This window comes from Pelophylax lessonae (assembly GCF_965119305.1).
Source record: "Pelophylax lessonae genome assembly, chromosome: 3".
Lineage (NCBI taxonomy): Eukaryota > Metazoa > Chordata > Amphibia > Anura > Ranidae > Pelophylax > Pelophylax lessonae.
The window spans coordinates 378,252,518-378,271,783 of NC_138770.1; the positions used below are offsets into that span (position 1 = coordinate 378,252,518).

At 46.4% G+C, this 19,266-nt stretch overlaps 1 protein-coding gene across 1 annotated transcript in view; it reads left to right on the forward strand.

The window, feature by feature from the left end:
• KLHL32 (kelch like family member 32) overlaps positions 1 to 15,039 on the forward strand; it is a 286,360-nt gene extending 271,321 nt beyond the window's left edge. Inside the window, exon 11 of the mRNA XM_082251577.1 lies at positions 14,162 to 15,039. Within this exon, the coding sequence (XP_082107703.1) occupies positions 14,162 to 14,323 (162 nt within the window). The 3' untranslated portion in view covers positions 14,324 to 15,039. The remainder of the gene's footprint in view (positions 1 to 14,161) is intronic.
• The last annotated feature ends 4,227 nt before the right edge of the window (positions 15,040 to 19,266 follow it).

Consider the following 19,266-nt stretch of genomic DNA (forward strand, 5'->3'; position numbering starts at 1 on the left):
TAATGTTCTCAAAAGGTGGCTTTTGAAGAACAGATAATAGCAAATTGAGATCCCACGGCGCTAGCGGGGACCTTCACGGCGCAATCCCTGTAAAAAAGGTACAAATCAAAGCATGCGTAGCTAACGGGCGTAGGAAATATAAGGCCAAAGCCGACACTTGGCCTTTGATAGTGCCCAAAGCCAACCTCTGTTCAACCCCTTTCTGCAGAAAGGCCAAAACCCTAGCTATCGAAAACAAGCAAGGGTGCACCTTCAGTGATTCACACCATGAAATTTACCATTTCCACGTACGATGATATATCTTCCTAGAAGTCAACTTCCTAGCCTTCAATAGCGTAGGAATCACAGAGTCAAAAAGACCTCTATCTCTCAACAGCTGGCTTTCAACAGCCATTCTGTTAAAGCCAATGACTGTAAAGCAGGATGGAAGATCAAACCTTGAGATGGCAGATCTTCCCTGAGAGGAAGTCTCCAAGGAGCATCGGCAACCAGTCTTACTAGGTCTGCTTACCAAGACCGGCAAGGCCAGTCTGGAGCCACCAGAATGTTTTCAACCTCTATCCTGTGCAGAAACCTCAGCAGGAGTTACATAGGAGGAAAGGCATAAATAAGCCAATACTGACCCCAAGGAGCCACCAGAGTGTCTGTGGCGTCGGCCAGAGGATCTCGAGACCTGGCTACAAATATAAGAAGCAAACAGATCAACCTTAGGAGTCCCCCACTGAACACACAGGAGATGAAACACCTACGGGTGCAGGGACCACTCTCCTTGATCTAACACCTGACGACTCAGGTAATCCGCTTGCCAGTTCTCCGCACCTGGAATGTGTACAGCAGAGAGGGTTGGAATACATTTTTCTGCCCAGGCCAGAATCTTGTCCCCCTCCTAGGCCACCAAGACACTCTTGGTGCCCCCCTGGTAATTGATGTGGCGTTGTCTGATTGAATCTGAACCGGAAAATCTTGCAGACGAGTCGTCCAATGGCTCAGACAAAGCTTTATTGCTCTGAGCTCCAAAACATTTATCGGTAGTTTTCTCTTCTATTGTCCAGGTACCCTGGGCACAGAGCTTCTCCAGCACCCCGCCCCAGCTCAATAGGCTGACGTCCGTGGACACCACTGTCCAAAACAACGGAAGGAAGGACTTGCCTTGGCATAGAGCTGGAGACTGAAGCCACCACAACAGAGCAGACTTTGTGTTGTGGCTTAACAGAATCAAAGAGTCCAAGGACTTTGAATCCTTGTTCCATTTGACAAGAATCTACCTTTGCAAAGGTCTGGTATGGAACTGAGCAAACGGAACTGCCTCGAAGGTTGATACCATCAGACCCAAGGCCCGCATGCAAACTCAAAGAGAGGACAGATTGTTAGCCAACAACAACCGAATCACCTCCTGCAATGTTTGCAGCTTGTCCGGGGGAAGAAACACCTTGGCCAAGGCTGAATCCAGAGTCAAGCCCAGATAATCCAGTCTCAAGACAGGTGTCAGCGCGGTTTTCTTAAAATTGATGTTCCAACCGAAATCCTGCAGAGTTCTCACAGTGACCGTCAGATCCCCCAACAAAACTGAAGGAGAGTCCGTTCCCAACAGGACCACAATCCTCCGCTGGCGCAGCAATGCCAATACCGGTGCTAAGACCTTGGTAAACAGCTGGGAGCTGAGGAGAGACCAAAGGGCAACGCCACAAATTGATAATGTTCCTCTGCGACTGCAAAGCGAAGAAGCTGCTGGGCCTTGAGATCCAGGATGCACCTTGTCTTCCTTCCTGGGCACGGTGAAGACATTTGAATAAAACCCTTGAACAAAAAAAAATGGTACAATCACTCCTTGCGACAGCAAATCATGTATCGCCTCTCGCAAGTCCCTTAACTGGACTGGGGATAGTCGAAGATTGGACGGGAAGACCCTGTCCAATAGACGAGACCAGAATTCAATCTTGTACCCAGATCGGATCAGTTCGTGAACCCATTTATCCTGAAATAAGGAGGTCCAGGGTTCCAGAAAGAAACAAAGACATTCCCCCATCCCAGAATCGGGTGAGGGTGCCCCTTCATGCAGATAAGGACTTGTCTGCAGGTCCAGACTGGCCGGTCTTTGCTTCCCCGGACCACGGCTTCTTGGAACCCCCAAAAGACGTGAATGATTTACCTTTTTCTTGCGACCCAGGGGCATGAAAAAGATGTTTATGAACATTAAAGGAAGGCCCCCGACTAGGATGTGGCAGCTTGCCTTTAGAGGGTTGGGGTAGATGAGTGCTCTTACCCCCCGTGATACCTTCGATCAACTCGTCCAGAGAGGGTCCAAACAGCCTCTCCCCTGAGAAGGGAAGACTAGTCAAGGCCTTTTTAGAAGCCTGGTCCGCCGACCAGCTTTTTAGCCACACCATGCGCCTAATAGCAATCCCCCCACTGCCGATGCCCTGGCCATTAATGGGGCTTAATCCAGGGACGTATCACACATAAACACCAGGGCTTGAGTCAACTGGTCCAGTAGTTCCAACACCGCAGGGGGGAAGCCATTCAGCTTCCAAGTTACTTTTAAGTAACTTCACCCATTCCGTAGCAGTCTGCGCTACCAAAACATTCACAAAGGTAGTCTTTAATATGTGACCTGCTACCATGTGTAAATGGCGGAACAAGGATTCCACCCGGCTATCCATGGGGTCCACAAAAGTCGGAGACTCTTCCACCGGTACCAGAGTCGCTTGTTCAACCTAGACAGCGGGTGATCCACTTTTAGTGGTACAGTCCACCTAGTGGACACTGCCTTCGCAAAGGGGTAACGGTATGCAAAACTCTTAGGCACCACTAACCTTAGCTTAATGCGCCACCATTGTTCAACCACAATAGTATGAAACAATTCTGGACAAGGGAACACCTTGCCCGATTTATGGGGATTTGCGGGAGCCAAAAGACCCCTGCGTACCCAGCGCTGTGGGTTCATCAGCCGATTTTATAGTTTCCCTCACTGAAACTATCAGAGCTTCCACCAAAGCGCGTTTCCGCGCAGTGGCTGATGAGGACAGGTCCTCTTCACCTTCAGAATGCGATGACACCGACCCCTCAGGGTGGTCTGCATCTGCCATGTCTATCTCAGAGTCGGAAAGAGGTGAGGGTGGAGGGCGTTTTCTGCTGGCAGCACTAGCAAAGACAAAATCTACCTTTAGACATCAGATTTAACAAAAAAACTGCAATCTCTGGCTGAGACTGTGAACCAGAAGGTCCCACAGTCCCTCCCAGGGGGTCTGCAGGTGAAATATTATCCTGGGACTCCATGTTACACTTTTTAAAATATTTAAACAGTGGCTCTTTAAGACTGCCAAAAAATGCGGTCCCACTGCTATAAGTGCGGGCTCACAATCCCTGGTTATTATAAGATAATACCAAAGTGAATGAAGAAAAACCCACAGAGAACCCCAGGAAAACATTACCAGACCAAAGAGGAGACTTCCAGCACGATCTGTCAAAAACAAAACTGACACTGACTGTACAGGAAGAGGAAGAGAAAACTCAGCCTCCATATTTAAAAAGCTATGGCGCATGCCTGTCCAGCCTATGGACCTCAGGAAAATGGCCGCTCATGCATTTTCAACGGGGAATTATAGAAAATGGCTGCCCATATAATCTAATGGGAATATAAAAATCATGATCCATAGCAAAATGGCGGCCCCCACGGCGCGCCATGCGGTCTCCAGGACCCCCAAAAGGGGGCCCAGAACAATAAGTATCGGAAGGTCCCTGACCAGGGACCCACACAGGACAAGTCACCCCCCCTCAAATAAACTTCACAATGGCCGCATTATTACCACCCCCCCCCCAAGGTAAAAACCTGCTAGGGGAATTCTGAGGGGTAAACAGGACTAGTCCTCTGAGGTGCCAGGGGAACCGAGTGAGCCCCTAAGATCCGACTATTCCAGGGAAGGGCTTACGTCTGCCCCAAGACCACAACGGTTTTGGGGGGGACAATTTACTCACCATACCACGGTACCAGCTGGGCGACATTTCGAAAAAGATCACCTCCCACCCGGGATGGGGGCGCTATCAGCCAAGGGGAAGCTGCAACTCAGGACATTCCAGGTCGTGTACGTCCCAGCGAAACAGTCCGCTCGCAGCCTCGTGGCGAGGCCTAGTTCTGGACTATAACCTGCTCACAAACTAACCCATAATAGCTAAGACCAAAGTCCCAGCAGGAAGCTAGGTCCCATTCCTTAAACTAGACAGAAACAAACTGCTTGATGATAGCAGAGTGTGAGGGGTTATGCCTGCAGGGACAGTCCCCATAGGTGTGGTTAAGCTTTTTTCTTGCCTAGGGCCTATTCCTGATGGGAGGAGCATAACCCTATAGTCTCTGAATAGATGGAGCTGCGTCTGTCGATGAATGATAGAGAAAATGGGATTTTTGACTTACCGTAAAATCAATTTCTTTGATGTTCATTGACGGACACAGTTTCTGATTCTTCTTAACTATTGGGTTATACTGCCCCTACAGGAGTAGGACACTAGGCAGGAAAAAGCTTGACAACGCCTATGGGCAGTCCCAGGGGGTATACACCCACTCTCAGCTATAGGCACTGCCTAGGCAGGAAGGCACCACCAACACCCAAAGACTAATTTTTCCACAACTGTTTGACAGGGGCATCAAATTTCAATTTTCTTGTACAGCAAGGCCAATTCTTACTTTCATCAAGAATACCTCTATAGGGTTGTAACAGATCAACTGGCACCCCGACTGGGTACCTCCTTTGACGGATGCTCCTAGTGCTTCCCGAGGACTCCAAGCACTCCACCAGACACCATAACCACCGCAGACCCCCCGAACCGCCACAGCTTGGTAAGGGTCTCGCCATCTCCTACCCACCCTGGACCTACGACAAGGCTCCAGGTTCCAGTGGGTGAACCTCTCTTTCCCTAGAGAGTGAAGCAGGAACAAGTTCTTACAAGAGCTTATTGATTATTCAAGGGAGTATGAAGAGCATAGCAATCCCTTGTAGCAGATTCCCCCAATAAGAGACAGGACTCTAGATTGAGGGTGAAGGAGAACTCTAGGTTTAATGGTACAGCTGCTCTTGTATACAGTTTTCCCCCACAAGGTTACCGCCCAGGTGGACCTTGTGGGGAACAGGACATGAAATTCACAATCCAATAAAAACAGAGTTTTACACTCAGTCACTCCCTCCCCTCTGCCTGATTATATTATCATATACAGATGAAATTGTATACAGAAACCGAATTAACCTGACCTAATTATCTAGCCATCTGGACAGAACAATGTGAGGTCATTAGCATTTAACAATGGGACAGGTAGACTTAACACAATACTCATCCCACCTCAAAACAGACAATAGGACAAGACTGCTAATGACAGTCTGTCCGTCTCATACATTGAAGTACATGGAATACACATCTACGTATTGCTATGATTATTTAGGTGTCACAGACTTCATGGCAACAGGCTATAGGTCTCACAGTGTAAAGTGGGATTACATCTTCATAGTTCTTGAGATATTGTTGATAAATATTACTCTCCCATTTGAAGTTATCTAAACCATTTTCTCAGTGTCCCTTAAGTATCTGTCTTTCACTCCCAGTGACGGTGAGTACCATAATAAGGGTTATGATGTGAAGGCACCACCAACACCGAAAGCTCAATTTTTCCACACCGGTTACTTCTATACATCAGACTTAATCTAAAAAAAAATTGGTAATCTTGGACTGAGTGTACTAAAATTTAGCAGGCTTGCGTACTGTGGTGCAAAACTTTGTTTTCTCTTCTCCAGATAGTCTAGTTTTTATGGACAGAACCAAAGCAGACTCCTATAGGTTCCGAATCCAACCAAACGTCCTCAGAGTTCATAGGGCAATCTCCAGTTGTCCATCAGAGCAGTAGGAGACTCTGCTTGCAGAAGAAGATTATCCTGGTACCCAAGTACCACAAACCACCGCTGACTCAAACAATGCTGCACCGAGGCCAACACTTTTGTGAAGAACCGAGGAGTGGAGGCGTGACAAAGGTCCACATCACAAACTGATAATGCTCCTCGCCCACGCCAAAACGGAGGAAGCTTTGGTGACTGGTGCATATTAGAATGTGCAGGTAGGCGTCCTTGATGTTGATAGAAGCAAGAAAAAATCCTCCTGACGTAGGGACACCACTACCGTATGAACGGACTCCATGTGGAACTTGGGTCCAGAATTGGATGTATCTTGCCATCCTTCCTGGGAACTGTAAAGAGGTTTAAGTAATAACCCCTGAAAACGTTCCAAAATCGGAAACAATCACATCTGGAAGGAACAAGTCTTGCACTACCCCAAGGAGACCCATAAGTGATCTGGGGACAAGTGCAGGTTGGAAGGGAAGAACCTTTCTGTAGGATAAAACTGAACTTGATCTCGTAGCCTGACAAATAACTTTGTGGACCCATGTGTCCTATACCAGGGAGGTCCATGGATCTGGAAACCAGCAAAGACATCCTTCCACCCCAGATACGGGTGAGGGCACCCCTTCATGAAGAGGCAGGCTTGTCCACAGGTCTGGAAGAGCCGCTCGTGGCTTGCCAGACCAGGTCCTCTTGGAACCTCCGGTGGAGGCCCTGAGTTCTGATCCCTTGTCTTGAGACCCTGAGGGCCAAAAAATACCTCTTATAAGCCAAGGAGTATGGCCCGCGTATATGATGGGGCTCCTTGCCATTGGGAGCCTGCGGGAGAAGAGTATTCTTCCACCCCTGTGAGACCCTTAACGATGTCATCCATGGAAGCTCCAAACAGGCAATCACCTACAAGGAGGGGATCAGATAAGGCCTTCTTAGTATTTCAGCCAAATAATATGCCGAAGGACCACTGCTGATACAGACAGCCTAGAAATCAAAGGAGCCGCATCCAAGAGGTATCACAGATAAACTGTAGCCCCTGGACCATCTCGACTAGTAGGACGCAAAGCCGCGGCCTAAATTTTTGGCCGCGTGAGGCGCTACCTGTGGATGCTAAACTATCCCCTCTCCCCGCCCAAGAACCACCACAGGGAGCCAGGAGGACATCCCTGCCCTAGTCACCAACCCCCAGGGTGGCAGGGATGACCAACCCCCCCCGTTGCGCACCAGGAAAACCCGTTCAGCAGCAACTACAACCAGCCCCCCTTAAAAAGCATGTGGCAACAGCCAGCTTATAACCTCACCCAGCGAGGGGGGAAGGGGGGGCTGAAAGACCCACAGTGACAACAAAAATTTTAGAGGGGCTGGGGGTAAGGAGGGGAACCCCAGGGGGGCCCACATCCACCCCAAACCCCTCCAGGATCAGAGGGGGGACAGCTACTTACCATACCAGGAACAGGGTGGGCACCACTCTGAACAGACCACCGCTCCATTGTAATGTGGGTGCTGTCAGCCAGGAGGAAACGCTGCAACTCAGGCTGAAGCCAGTTCGTATGCGCCCTCTTGCAGGCCAGCCCCTGTCCAGTGGGGCTATGTCATGGCCAACCTAGTGCGGAACTGCGGTCTGCACGTGCTTGCTGGTTGGACTGGGGGGACCCTAAGGATCTACATTATCCAGTTCATCGCCCAGTCCGACACTTGAGTGTAGATCACACTGGAACAAAATAATTAAAGAGAAAAAAAAATCCATTTAAAAAGAAAAAATTGCCAGGACCAGAAGTCCCAGCAAGGAACTGTATCCTTACTCCTGACTAGGCAGAAAAAAAAACTGAGTGCCTATAGCTGAGAGTGGATGTATACCCCCTGGTACTGCCCATAGGCATAGTCAAGCTTTTTCCTGCCTAGTGTCCTACTCCTGTAGGGGCAGTATAACCCGATGGTTAAGAAGAATCAGGAGCGGTGTTCATCAATGAAGGAAAGTGAAAACAAAGTTTTGCACCAATGTGAAGCTAAATTTTAGTACACTCAGGCCAAGATTAACATTTTTTTTTTTTTTTAGATAAAGCTTGGTGTATAGAAGTAACAGGTGTGGAAACATGTGCTTTTGGTGTTGGTGGTGCCCTTATATCATCTATCTATCATAACCCTATAGAGGTATTCTTGATGAAAGTAAGAATTGACCTTGCTGTAAAAAATGTAAATTGAATGCCCCTGTCAAATAGTTGTGGAAAAATTGGTCTTTGGGTGTTGGTGGTGCCTTCACCCTGTAACCTTCTAGAGCGGGCCATTTAGCTGCCGCTTTTGTCCCCAGTCTTTGCCGCTGTCATTAGCAGAGCAGAGCGGATGGCGGGACAATTCTGGACTGGGGGTGGGACCAGCACTACATGGAGAGAGGCAGCAGCCGAATGAACTTTTCACGTTAACCAGGAGGGAATTAGCTGCTAAGAGGTGGTCCTAGCAACCAATCACCAGCTTGCTAATATGAAACGTTAACCCGGCAGCTCCCACGCCCCATCCAGTGCTGCTATGCCTCTGCCTTCAGTTCAGGATTGTCCCACCTCCTGTTCTTGCTCTGTGTAAGATAGGAGAGTGAAGGTAGGAAAGGACATGGCTGTGAACTTGTGAAGGATGGGGAGCAGGGGTCATGTACAGGGGGGCAGTGCTGTGTGTGGAGATTCATGTAAAGGGGAGCAATACTATGGGGAGGGGGTCAAGAAGGGGCAGTGCTGTGGGGGTGATATGTTAAGGGGGCAGCGCTGTGTATGTGTGTGGGGGAGATGTAAGGGGGGAAAGTACTGTGGGGGGATGTGAAAGGGGCAGTGCTTTGGGGATATGTGAAGGGGGACAGTGTTGTGGGGGATATGTGAAGGGGCAGTGCTGTGGGAGGAGATGTGAAGGGGGCAGTGGTTTGAGGGGGATGTAAAAGGGGCAGTGCTTTGGGGGTGATATGTGAAGGGGGCAGTGCTGTGGGGAGGATGTGAAGGGGGCAGTGCTGTAGGGAGGATGTGAAGGGGGCAGTGCTGTGGGGAGGATGTGAAGGGGGAAGTGCTGTGGGGGGATGTGAAAGGGGCAGTGCTGTAGGGGTGATATGTGAAGGGAGACAGTGCTGTGGGGGGGGGGGGTGAAAGGGGCAGTGCTTTGGAGGTGATATGTGAAGGGGGTCAGTGTTGTGGGAGGATATGTGAAGGGGGACAGTGTTGTGGGTTGATATGTGAAGGGGGCAGTGCTGTGGGGAGGATGTGAAGGGGGCAGTGCTGTAGGGAGGATGTGAAGGTGGCAGTGCTGTGGGGAGGATGTGAAGGGGGAAGTGCTGTGGGGGATGTGAAAGGGGCAGTGCTGCAGGGGTAATATGTGAAGGGAGACAGTGCTGTGGGGAGTGGGGGGGGGGGGTGAAACAGGAGCAGTGTTGTGGGGGGATATGTGAAGGGGCAGTGCTGCAGTGAGATGTGAAAGGGGCAGTGCTGCAAGGGTGATATGTGAAGGGGCAGTGCTGCAATGGTGATATGTGAAGGGGCAGTGCTGCAATGGTGATATGTGAAGGGGTAGTGCTGCAGGGGGGATGTGAAAGGGGACAGTGCTGCAGGGTGGATGTGAAAGGGGCGGTGCTGCAGGGTTGATGTGTGAAGTAGGACAGTGCTGTGGGTGGGGGTGAAAGGGGCAGTGCTTTGTGGGTGATATGTGAAGAGAACAGTGCTGTGTGTGTGGGGGTGATTTAAGGGGGGACAGTGTTGTGTGGGGGGAAGTGAAAGGGGCAGTGCTGTGGAGAGGATATGTGAAGGGGGGCAGTAGTTTGGTGGGGAATGTGAAGGGGATAAGCAGCTGCACACAAAATAAGGTGCTACACAGAAAATGCACAGGGGGACCATTGAGTCTTATACACAATGAAATACAAGGTGCAAACGCAGCATGCAATTTTCATGTGGCTGTATTTTTAAAAAGGTGCCAGGGCTTTTCCCTAGCAGAAAATGCAGGCACAGTAGCCAATTCAAATAAATCGGCTGTCGTGCCAGCACACCTGGGCTGTATTGTAAAGAATCTGAGTCATCACACAAAAATGCGATTCGGACCTCTGCTGAAAGAAAGTTTTACGAATCAGACCTCCATGAATTTCAATTAAATACCCCTGTTCTCGAGGTATTCTTGATGAAAGCAAGATTTGGCCTTGCAGTAAAAATTGAAATTTGACACCCTTCACACAGTTGCGGAAAAAGTGGTCTTTGGATGTTGGTGATGCCTTCACCTCATAACTTTCTAGAGGTACTCTTGATGAAAGCAAGATGTGGCCTTGCTGTAAAAAATTTAAATTTGATGGCGTCACACAATTGCGGTAAAATTGGTCTTTGGGTGGTAATGGTGCCTTCACCCTGTAACCTTCTAGATGACTCTTGAGGAAAGCAAGCCTTTTTTATGATTTAAGAATTGGTTTTGCTGTAAAAATTAGATGCAAACAGGTGCAGGAAAATTAGCTCTTCTGTGTTAATTGTGCTCATGAAACCTATACCAAAAAATTACTTCATGATAAAATCAACACCCACAAAGCTAGGCAGCCTAGACAGTCTTGCAGAGATTTAAGATCCCAATAACACTTAATCAGCAACATCGGCATCAGGGGCTTGGTAGCTGCTGCTAATCCAGGACTCATGTTGTCAAATATCAGGCGGTCAAGGGAGTCTGTGGACAAACACGCTCTTTTATCTGTCACAAGACCTCTGGCAGCACTGATTGCCCGAAAGGGATGATCTTCCACCATATGATGCAGACGCTGCCGATTGAATCTTGAAGCTGACAGCCCTGGGCACTGAACTAAAATTATTTTGAAATGCAGCACTGAGGTGGCCCCCTTCTCCACCACTCCTCCTTTGACTAACAAAAGCCTCAAAACTAGCTTTTCCATCAGACCGTAACCTACCAGAGTCTGGAAAAACATTACATACATTCCTCTTTAAGGTGTCCTCAAGAGATTTCATCCTGGGCTCCCTCTATGAGGGCAGGATGAGTTCAGAGACTTTCGCTTTGTAACAGTAATCAAGGAGGGTTGCCAAGCAATATTGTTCCTTATCCTTGATGCCACAAATACTCGGGTCCTTTCGCATGCCTCTGGGCACTGAGGATTACAGTATCAGGAACTGCCTCCTCCCAACCACCTACTACTCCCAAGGTTTCTGGGAAACAAAAACTATCTCAAGGTTCGACAAATGTGTTCCTCTGCTTTGATGCCTCTAAAACTGCCAGAATCATCCTCCCTCTCCTCTTGTGTGTTCTATGACATCACAAGAATGGTGTCTGAATGAAGTGGGCCTTGAGAGAAAAGGAATTCCTTCTCTTCCTCCCACTGCTCTGCCTAGAGTGCTGTGTCTACAATACCATGCAGAGTATGCTCCAGTAGGAACACTAGAGGGATTGTGTCGCTGATGCATGCATTGCCACGGCTCACCATCCTTGCGGTCTTCTCAAATGGTGACAGTACAGTGCATGCATCCTTTATCAGCAGCCATTGGCGTGGGGAAAAAAAGCTGGGCCGCCCTGAGCCTGTCCTTGTGCCATATTCACATAGATACTCATCAACAGCCCTCTGCTGCATGTGCAGCGGCTGCAACAATCCTAAAGCTGGGTACCACCTGGTGGGCATACCATAAATCAGGCAGTTTATGGGCAGGTGGAATTTCCGCTGAATTTCAGCAAAACGAACACTGGCTGTGTATGACTGCCTGAAATGGCTACAGACTCTTCTGACCTGTCTTAGAAGATCTTGCAAACTGGGTACCTGTTTAAGAAACATTGCACCACCAGCTGGAATGGCCTTATGTGAAAATAAATAGTGACTGGGAACCTGCCATTGTGTTACAGCACATTCTTCAAACTCACCGAAGGGGGCAGAATCCACCAGATGGAAAGGCAGGAGTTGTAAAGCCAGCAAATTTGACAAGCTGAAATTTAGATGCTGGGTATGTGGGTGGCAGGGAGTGTTTTTTTTTTTTTTTTTTTTGCAGCAGCTGGGACAGAGAATTTTGCCTGCTATACTCCACAGCTGGTGGTGTGCTGCTGGCAAACGTGTTGCACACCCTTTTCTATACCATCATCCCTGTCAGTGGAGGCTGCTGGCAGGTCATGAGATATAGTGGGGGTAGACATGAAAGGTGAAGAGGAGAAGGATTGTTTCCCTTGTATGTGGCTTTAAGGTGCTCTTGACAACTGGATGAGTAGTGGGAGATTAAATGCCTTGTCAAATATGTGGTACCCAAATGGCTGCACACATTGCAACAGTGTGATTGGCTGCACATATGCTAAAAAAGTAAAGGTCAAGCTGTGGGTCGGGAGATAACAGCTCCAAAATCAGATGGAATAGGGTGGCTGCTCTCTACTCTTCCACGATGGCAGCCTTTGGAGAACAACTTGCCTTGTTGGGGTTGTTTCTCCCCCTAACTTTTCTCCTTTGTTCTATTCAGCACCTAATTCACATCAGTGAACTCATCATTGACATCCCCTCCATCCTCACTGGAGCCAACTTGGCAATACACTGTGGCTGGGGGAACATGACTGCCAATTTGTTGTTTATCAGTGTCCTCCCCTCTCTGTAGGCTCATGTTCCTCCATGTCTCTACCTCAGAACCAACATCAGAATCAAGTAATGTCTGTGCATCCTCATGAAGCAAGTGGCTGATGCTGTGTTCAAATAATTTAGCTGACTCCTCCATGCATGATGCTGGGGCTATGGCAAGAGTAGCTGTGGACAAGGAGGCAAAATAACCTGCTCTGGCAGCTGCAGTGGACTGAGGACTAGTGTTAGCTTGGGTCATAGAGGATGAGGATGGTTTAGTAAGCCAGTTCACCTGCTCCTCTACATGCTGTGGCAGGATAGCACGGGAAACATCACTAAACAGAGACAAATGTGCCCTGACAGAGCCCTGACAGAGGACGGACCACGTCCACCTTTGCTTGTGGACACAGATACTGATGGTCCCCTCATAGTGGCATGGGAACGTCTGCATCTTCTTGTTGGCCTCCCAGACATGATGAGGGGTGGCGAGGGGCAGTGGGGGGGGGGCTTATTAGCCAAATTAAATAGAAACTGGGAAATGTGTGATTGGATAAACTTCAAAGAATTAAAAGTGGTGTTTGGTGAACTTAAAATTGAGGATTGACGCTGAAAGAAATGTAAAAACGCAAAAAAACGAAGGAATGAAAAAGGGGGACCACCAGCGTCTCAGTCAGAAAAACTGCGGCTGACAATTTAAAAAAAAAAAGGGGGCAGACAGGGGACAAAAAAAAAAACATGCAACAACTGCATTACACTAACACTCTATACTCCACAATAAGTGAGCACACTAACTGCTAGTAGCAAACTGAGCCCTGCTCTATCTCCAACTTTACACTGCAAAGGTTTCCTATGGGAAGGAACATTTTATAGTGTGGGGTGAGATTATGAGTACTGAGCCGTGAATGGAGAAAATCATCATCACTTTGCCCAATCAGAGCTTTGACAGTGCTAATTGGCGAAGCCATGCACCAGCAGTCAGGTGCACGGCTTCATCCAATTAGGGCCCTAGAATTCACTGTGAAGGTTTGCATTGTGGGGCGCTGGGCGGGTGAATATCTGCCAAGCTACCCGCAAATTCGGGTGTTCGTCGAACGGGCGAAGTTTGGGCTGAACTTTGCTCGGCTCAAACTGTTCGCCCATCTCTAGCCATGGGTATCTAATGGTGTTAACACTATTGTTTTATGTCACATATCCCAGGAGCTATAGCACTTCATAGCCTAGTGCTGCATCATCAGAAGGCCTGCCAGCTGAACCCAGGAAAGCCAGTGGGCCCCTTGATATTATCACAAACAACATGGCAGTGCAGAACTAAGTAGTAACAGAAGATCACATGATCTCAGCAGGACAATGCTGGATTACTGGGTGTATATCTGAAATGTACAGAACATACCACCCAGCAAGCAAGTGTAAAAAAAAAAAAAAAAAATGGGGGAGAGAAGAGTAAAGATCCACTATAAGGATAAGTTTAAATATATAAAATGTAGGTTTTTGTGTTTAATACTGGTTTAGAAGTGCCATCCATTCACTTGCCCTTCTACTGCAACACATCATAATTAACAAGCTATACTGCATCACTATCATGGTACATCCAAAAGAAGGCTCAGGTTGAGAAATTCAGGGAATATGATTAAATGTGGTAGCACATACACATACTTTTTTTCACAGCATCGATTGCAGTTGCTTTTAAAATGTTTGGGTAATATATCTTATTATTTCTTAAAGTAATTCATTTTGCGGACCCTTCCTTAATTTGCAGGTGCTGGATGTCAGTAGAGAAGGCAAAGAAGAAGTTTTCTATGGGCCTACATTGCCTTTTGCCTCCAATGGAATAGCAACAAGCTTTCTGCCTGCTCCTTACTTCACGTGCCCTAATTTGCAGACTCTACAAGTTCCTCACCATCGGATAGGCAGTGTGTAAAATGACTGGTAACATAAAAGGAAAGCTGTAAGTGCAGCGACAGGGTGCCAAATGCACGCCCTCTCATGCCAGTGCAATACATTTCTATACATATCTATCAGCATTTCCAGTGATATTAAGCCGACCACTATTTATGCCATAAGCATCAAAAAGTAGATTGTAAGCTCTTTTGGAGCAGGGAATCATTGTGCCTGAAAATTATGTATAGCACTGCAAATATGATTTTTTTTTCTTTTTTTTACACAAGGATTATATTTCATGATCAACAGTGAATATGCAAAATGCTGTTATTTTACTGTCCCTAAATATTTCTTAACCGCAAAATGTGTACAGTTATTACATGCACTCCATTCTAACACCGCCCCTTCTTTTCACATCATCTGTTCTTGTGTCCTATCCTATAAACTTTGTGAAAAGCGAACAATGATTTCTCAAGGGCAATACAGCATTACATATGCAACTTACTTTATGTATCTGATTACAAAGGAATGTCAACGTATTGGTAATGCCATTCTGTCTGTACATATTGTTCCATATTGCTCTGTTCTTAGGTATGGAGTTGAATTTTGCATTGAAATCCATACTGAAGTGAAGAAAGAAATGTACAAGCAACTGTGATAATTGTTGCATTGTGAAAAAAATCACCTTTGCTGCTATGAAGCTACTGAATAGCATACCTAAGTGCATATAAATAAAATATATTGTACACTGTCACATTTATGTATGGGTATGGTGGCAAATTATTTGTTCTGATGATCCACTCTGTGAAGAATTTGCCATCAGCTGCAGTAAAAAATGTGGATGGCCAGATCTTGAACCTTTTAAAATAGTCATCCCTTAGCTGCTTTCTTTTTTCACATTTCGGGCACATAGGCATTTGAGATCTTTTTTTTTTCTCACCATACAAATTAGGGCTTGTGTCAATGGCATCACTTGGAGACTTCTGAGATCATTCATTCACATGTACATCAGGCCTGCAGTTGACCTCCTGACCCATTTCAAGCTGGTTTGTAATTTCCATAAACTTGTATGAAGCAAACTAAAGCTCATTGGCACAGGCCCCTAATGTGGATGCATGGCATTGCATACATGGCTCAAACACCCAGGTACCCATAGCTGTTGTAAATAAAGTGCAAGCATTTTTCTAAAAGACTAGGGCCAGTACCAGTTAAAAGGTAATTTGTCCTAAGAATTCATAAAACAGAGCAGAATTGTTACGGTATAGCAGGTAATCACTTGCTTGCACATGTATTCTTTTTAAACAGAGCTCCACTGCTCCCAAGCACACCGTGCAAAACCTTTCTGAGAGCTTCTGAATGCCTCATCATCAGCCTAACACGTGCTCCAAAGCTATGTGGTGGTGAAGTCACTTTTACATTGGAATTTTGCTACATTTAGATGAACCAGATGTATGTATAGGGATTGTGTGGAGTTTTCTCCATAAGAATGCTGATTAATTTCAGGTTTCCTATGGACAGATTTACTTCAGTTAGGAGAGTCACAGTGGAACAAATTTCTAAATGCAGAAGTGTAACATGATGGCTTAAGCTTTATTTAGTAACTTTTTGCAAAGAGCAATGACAATTACCCACAGCCACCACAGTTTAGAAGTGTAGTAAGAGCAAAAAAAGATGTATCTTGACCAGCTGCTTGCATTTTTTTCAAATAATTCAGTTGACAGCCCCCATGAAGTAGAGATGCAGTTTATATTCCTGGAAAAAGGTAGTGCATGTAAGTTTAACTTAAGCCCCATACACACACGCAGATCGTCGTCATACAAATGTTCATCTTTTCTCCCCGGGATGTCGGTGTCTGTTGAAAAGTGCAAAGACAGCACAAGAATTTTGTCTGCAGACTTCAGCTGACTGCAGAAGTGATGTCATGTAATGGTTAACTTTCCCTGTGTTTTTTATTTTCTGAGCATGCCCAGTCTTGCAAATCTGCGGTCTGTCGGCTGATTTCTGTACTGACAGGCAAACAATTGTCCGTTCTGGTGTCTGCAGACAAAAATTTTCATGTTTGCAAGAAAGACTCTTGTCCGCAGATTGTGTGCAGACATCTGTCGGAGGCACCATACTAACACGCATACAATCGGCAGATCTTTCGTCCGCCGACGTTTGTATGAAGACGATCTGCGTGTGTGTACGGGGCTTTACTTTACCATGTCACTGTCAGAACAGCAACCTTGAGAGAAACAAGACACTTTAGGCAGGAATCACAGAGAGCTCTTGTTCAGACAGCACATCTACACTTTTGTGGTGAATGAAAGCATACTTGTTTCCAGAACTGAAAAAATAATGCAACCCTGCCACCATCCTGTTCCTTATCTATTGTAACTGCTTCTACCTCCACAAAGATACTGGTCAATGTGCTAAAAATGCTTGAGCCTAGTGATTTGCCATTTAGGCACTGAACACTGCTTTGTGGGATAGAAATAGACTAAGATTTTAAACCTTTACTAGATGAATGCTGTAAACAAAAATAAAGATTGATTAAATGGTGGCTGCGCTATTGCAGTACAGGTCCTTCACCCATGTAGTAGAAAGAGCAGGAGTAGTAGATGAGGCTTAATATTGGGTTTTACCTGAAGCTACATATCCCTGAAAACCACTTGTGTAGTTCCAAGGAGCGATAACTTTAAGGTCAATACAATGGAGGTACAGGCACTGGTTGCTTCATAAGATAGCAAGCAGACATCCCCAGAAACCCTTGGAGAGTATTGGCTAGGGTCACCCATAGCAGCAGGACTGCCCTCTGTTAGTCTCTCTAAAGCCATGTTGCAGAAGCACATCGGTAATGCAACTAGGTCGAAATCGTTTGCCAAAGCCTCATTTATTTACAAACTAAAGGCCATTTGTGCTCATGAAGGTTGGGTAGCTTAAAGAACAGGTCACTGTAAGTAGTAAGAGATAAGAGACTAGGTTTCCAAGATTCTTGCAAGCATGAGCAGGAGCAAGATGGTGGTGCTTTCACTTACTCACGGGAAAGAGTGCATGTGTGCAACACTCCACCTCAGTCCCTTGGCATTATTCCAGAGTGTGGTGAGTCATGTTTGTTGCGGAAGTGGAAAGAACGCCAATTGGTGCGGCTAGCAAGACAAAGATCGCACCCAGCACAGGACACAGACTTTTAGATGGCTTACTTTGGAAACCTTAAAAAGCAATGAACATGAGGGGTGGGCAACATTGCAACAAGGCCAACACACCCCAAACCCTATAACAGAATAGTAGAGAAGCCATCTGAAAGACCTGTTTATGCTTGTGTGAATACCAGCTTTGGACATCTACCTAGTAGAACTTCCTAAATGTGAATTGAAGACTAGACCAGGTAGCCTTACGCATTTGAAAAACTAAAGATTTATGTCAAAAAGCACCAACACTTTTGGTGGAATCCGCTGAGGAGATGATCACCATAAAGTCACCCTTGCGCGTAAGCAATAAGAGAACCGATTGAAAAAGGGTAGAAATCACAGTATCAGAAATTGTGCCTCAGGACTTAAAGCGGAGTTCCACTCAAAATTTGAAAGCAAAATCTACTAACTTACTGACATATCAGCACGGATGTCACACCACTTCCCTAAACCAAGCTGATAAAATGTCCCCCTTTCCGTGCCCCCCTCCATGACTCTTCCATCAAAAATCAATAATGCAACCATCAATCTCTCCCCTCACGCCAGGGTACTAGATGTAATCCTAGACTCTGACCTGTCCATTGAGCCCCAAATCCAACTAATAAAACCATCAAGCTACTCATTCATTCCCTTGTTATCTCTCGCCTTGACTATTGCTATTCTTCCTTCTCAAAGGCCTACCTCTTCATAGACTATGCCCTCTTAAGTCTATCATGAATGCTGCTGCAAAACTCATCTACATTACCAACTGCTAAGTGTCTGCTACCTCTCTCCGCCAATCCCTATATTAGCTTTCGCTTACCCAGCACATTAAATACAAACAAACAAAGCCATTCACAACTCTGCCCCAAGCTACATCACCAATATTGTCCCCAAATATCATCCAAACCATCCTCTCATGTCCCCAAATATCATCCAAACCATCCTCTCAAGAACTCCTGCTCACAAGCTTCCTTGTCTCCTCAAATGCTCATCTTCAGAGCCTCTACCATCCTCTGGAACCCTTTACCTCAATTTGTCCAGCCATCTCCTACTCTGACTGCCTTTAGGCGATCCCTTTAGACTCACCTCTTCAGAGAAGTCTATCACCACTCCAACTAATCTTTTATCACTTCCCTCCGCTCATCCCCTACAGTTATAACCTTTTGTACCACTTGCCCCACCCTCTTCGATTGTAAGCTCTTATGAGCAGGACCCTCTAAACCCGATTGTGTTGTATTGTAACTGTATTGTTTCCCCTTTTATATTGTAAAGCCGTGCATAAATTGTAGGCACCATATAAATCCTGTATAATAATAATTGTGGACGGCTGCCATGACCGAAAACCAGTGATTTTATGGGGGTAAAAAACTAAGAGAGCAGGAATTTAGGGTTAGTGAGTACCACATCCTTCATGAAACCCACTGTTAACTTCTGCGCCCGACAACACCCTGGACCCTGGAATTCCACCTGGAAAGAATCCTTTACAGTGGAATCCTGACCCTCAACAGCTTCCACCTCTTTCTCATCCTTAGGAACTTCCCCCTCAAAAAAGGAGGGGGAAGTAGAGCACCCACGTTTGTTTCCCAGGCAAGTGAGGACACCTAGAAGTGGATCATGCAGTTTAGATATGGATGTGGAAAACTCCCTTGAAACAAAGCAAATGAAGTAATCTCAGAAAGGTCCTGCTAGAGATGACACTGTGCATTCTGTTATGTACTGTAATAATAAACGCAGTAATTACTGTATGTTATAATAAGCTATCCATGTATTGGCGTGAATCTTTTTTAAGAAGAACTTCACCACAGAAAAAAGGGAAGATCTGCTTCCCCCC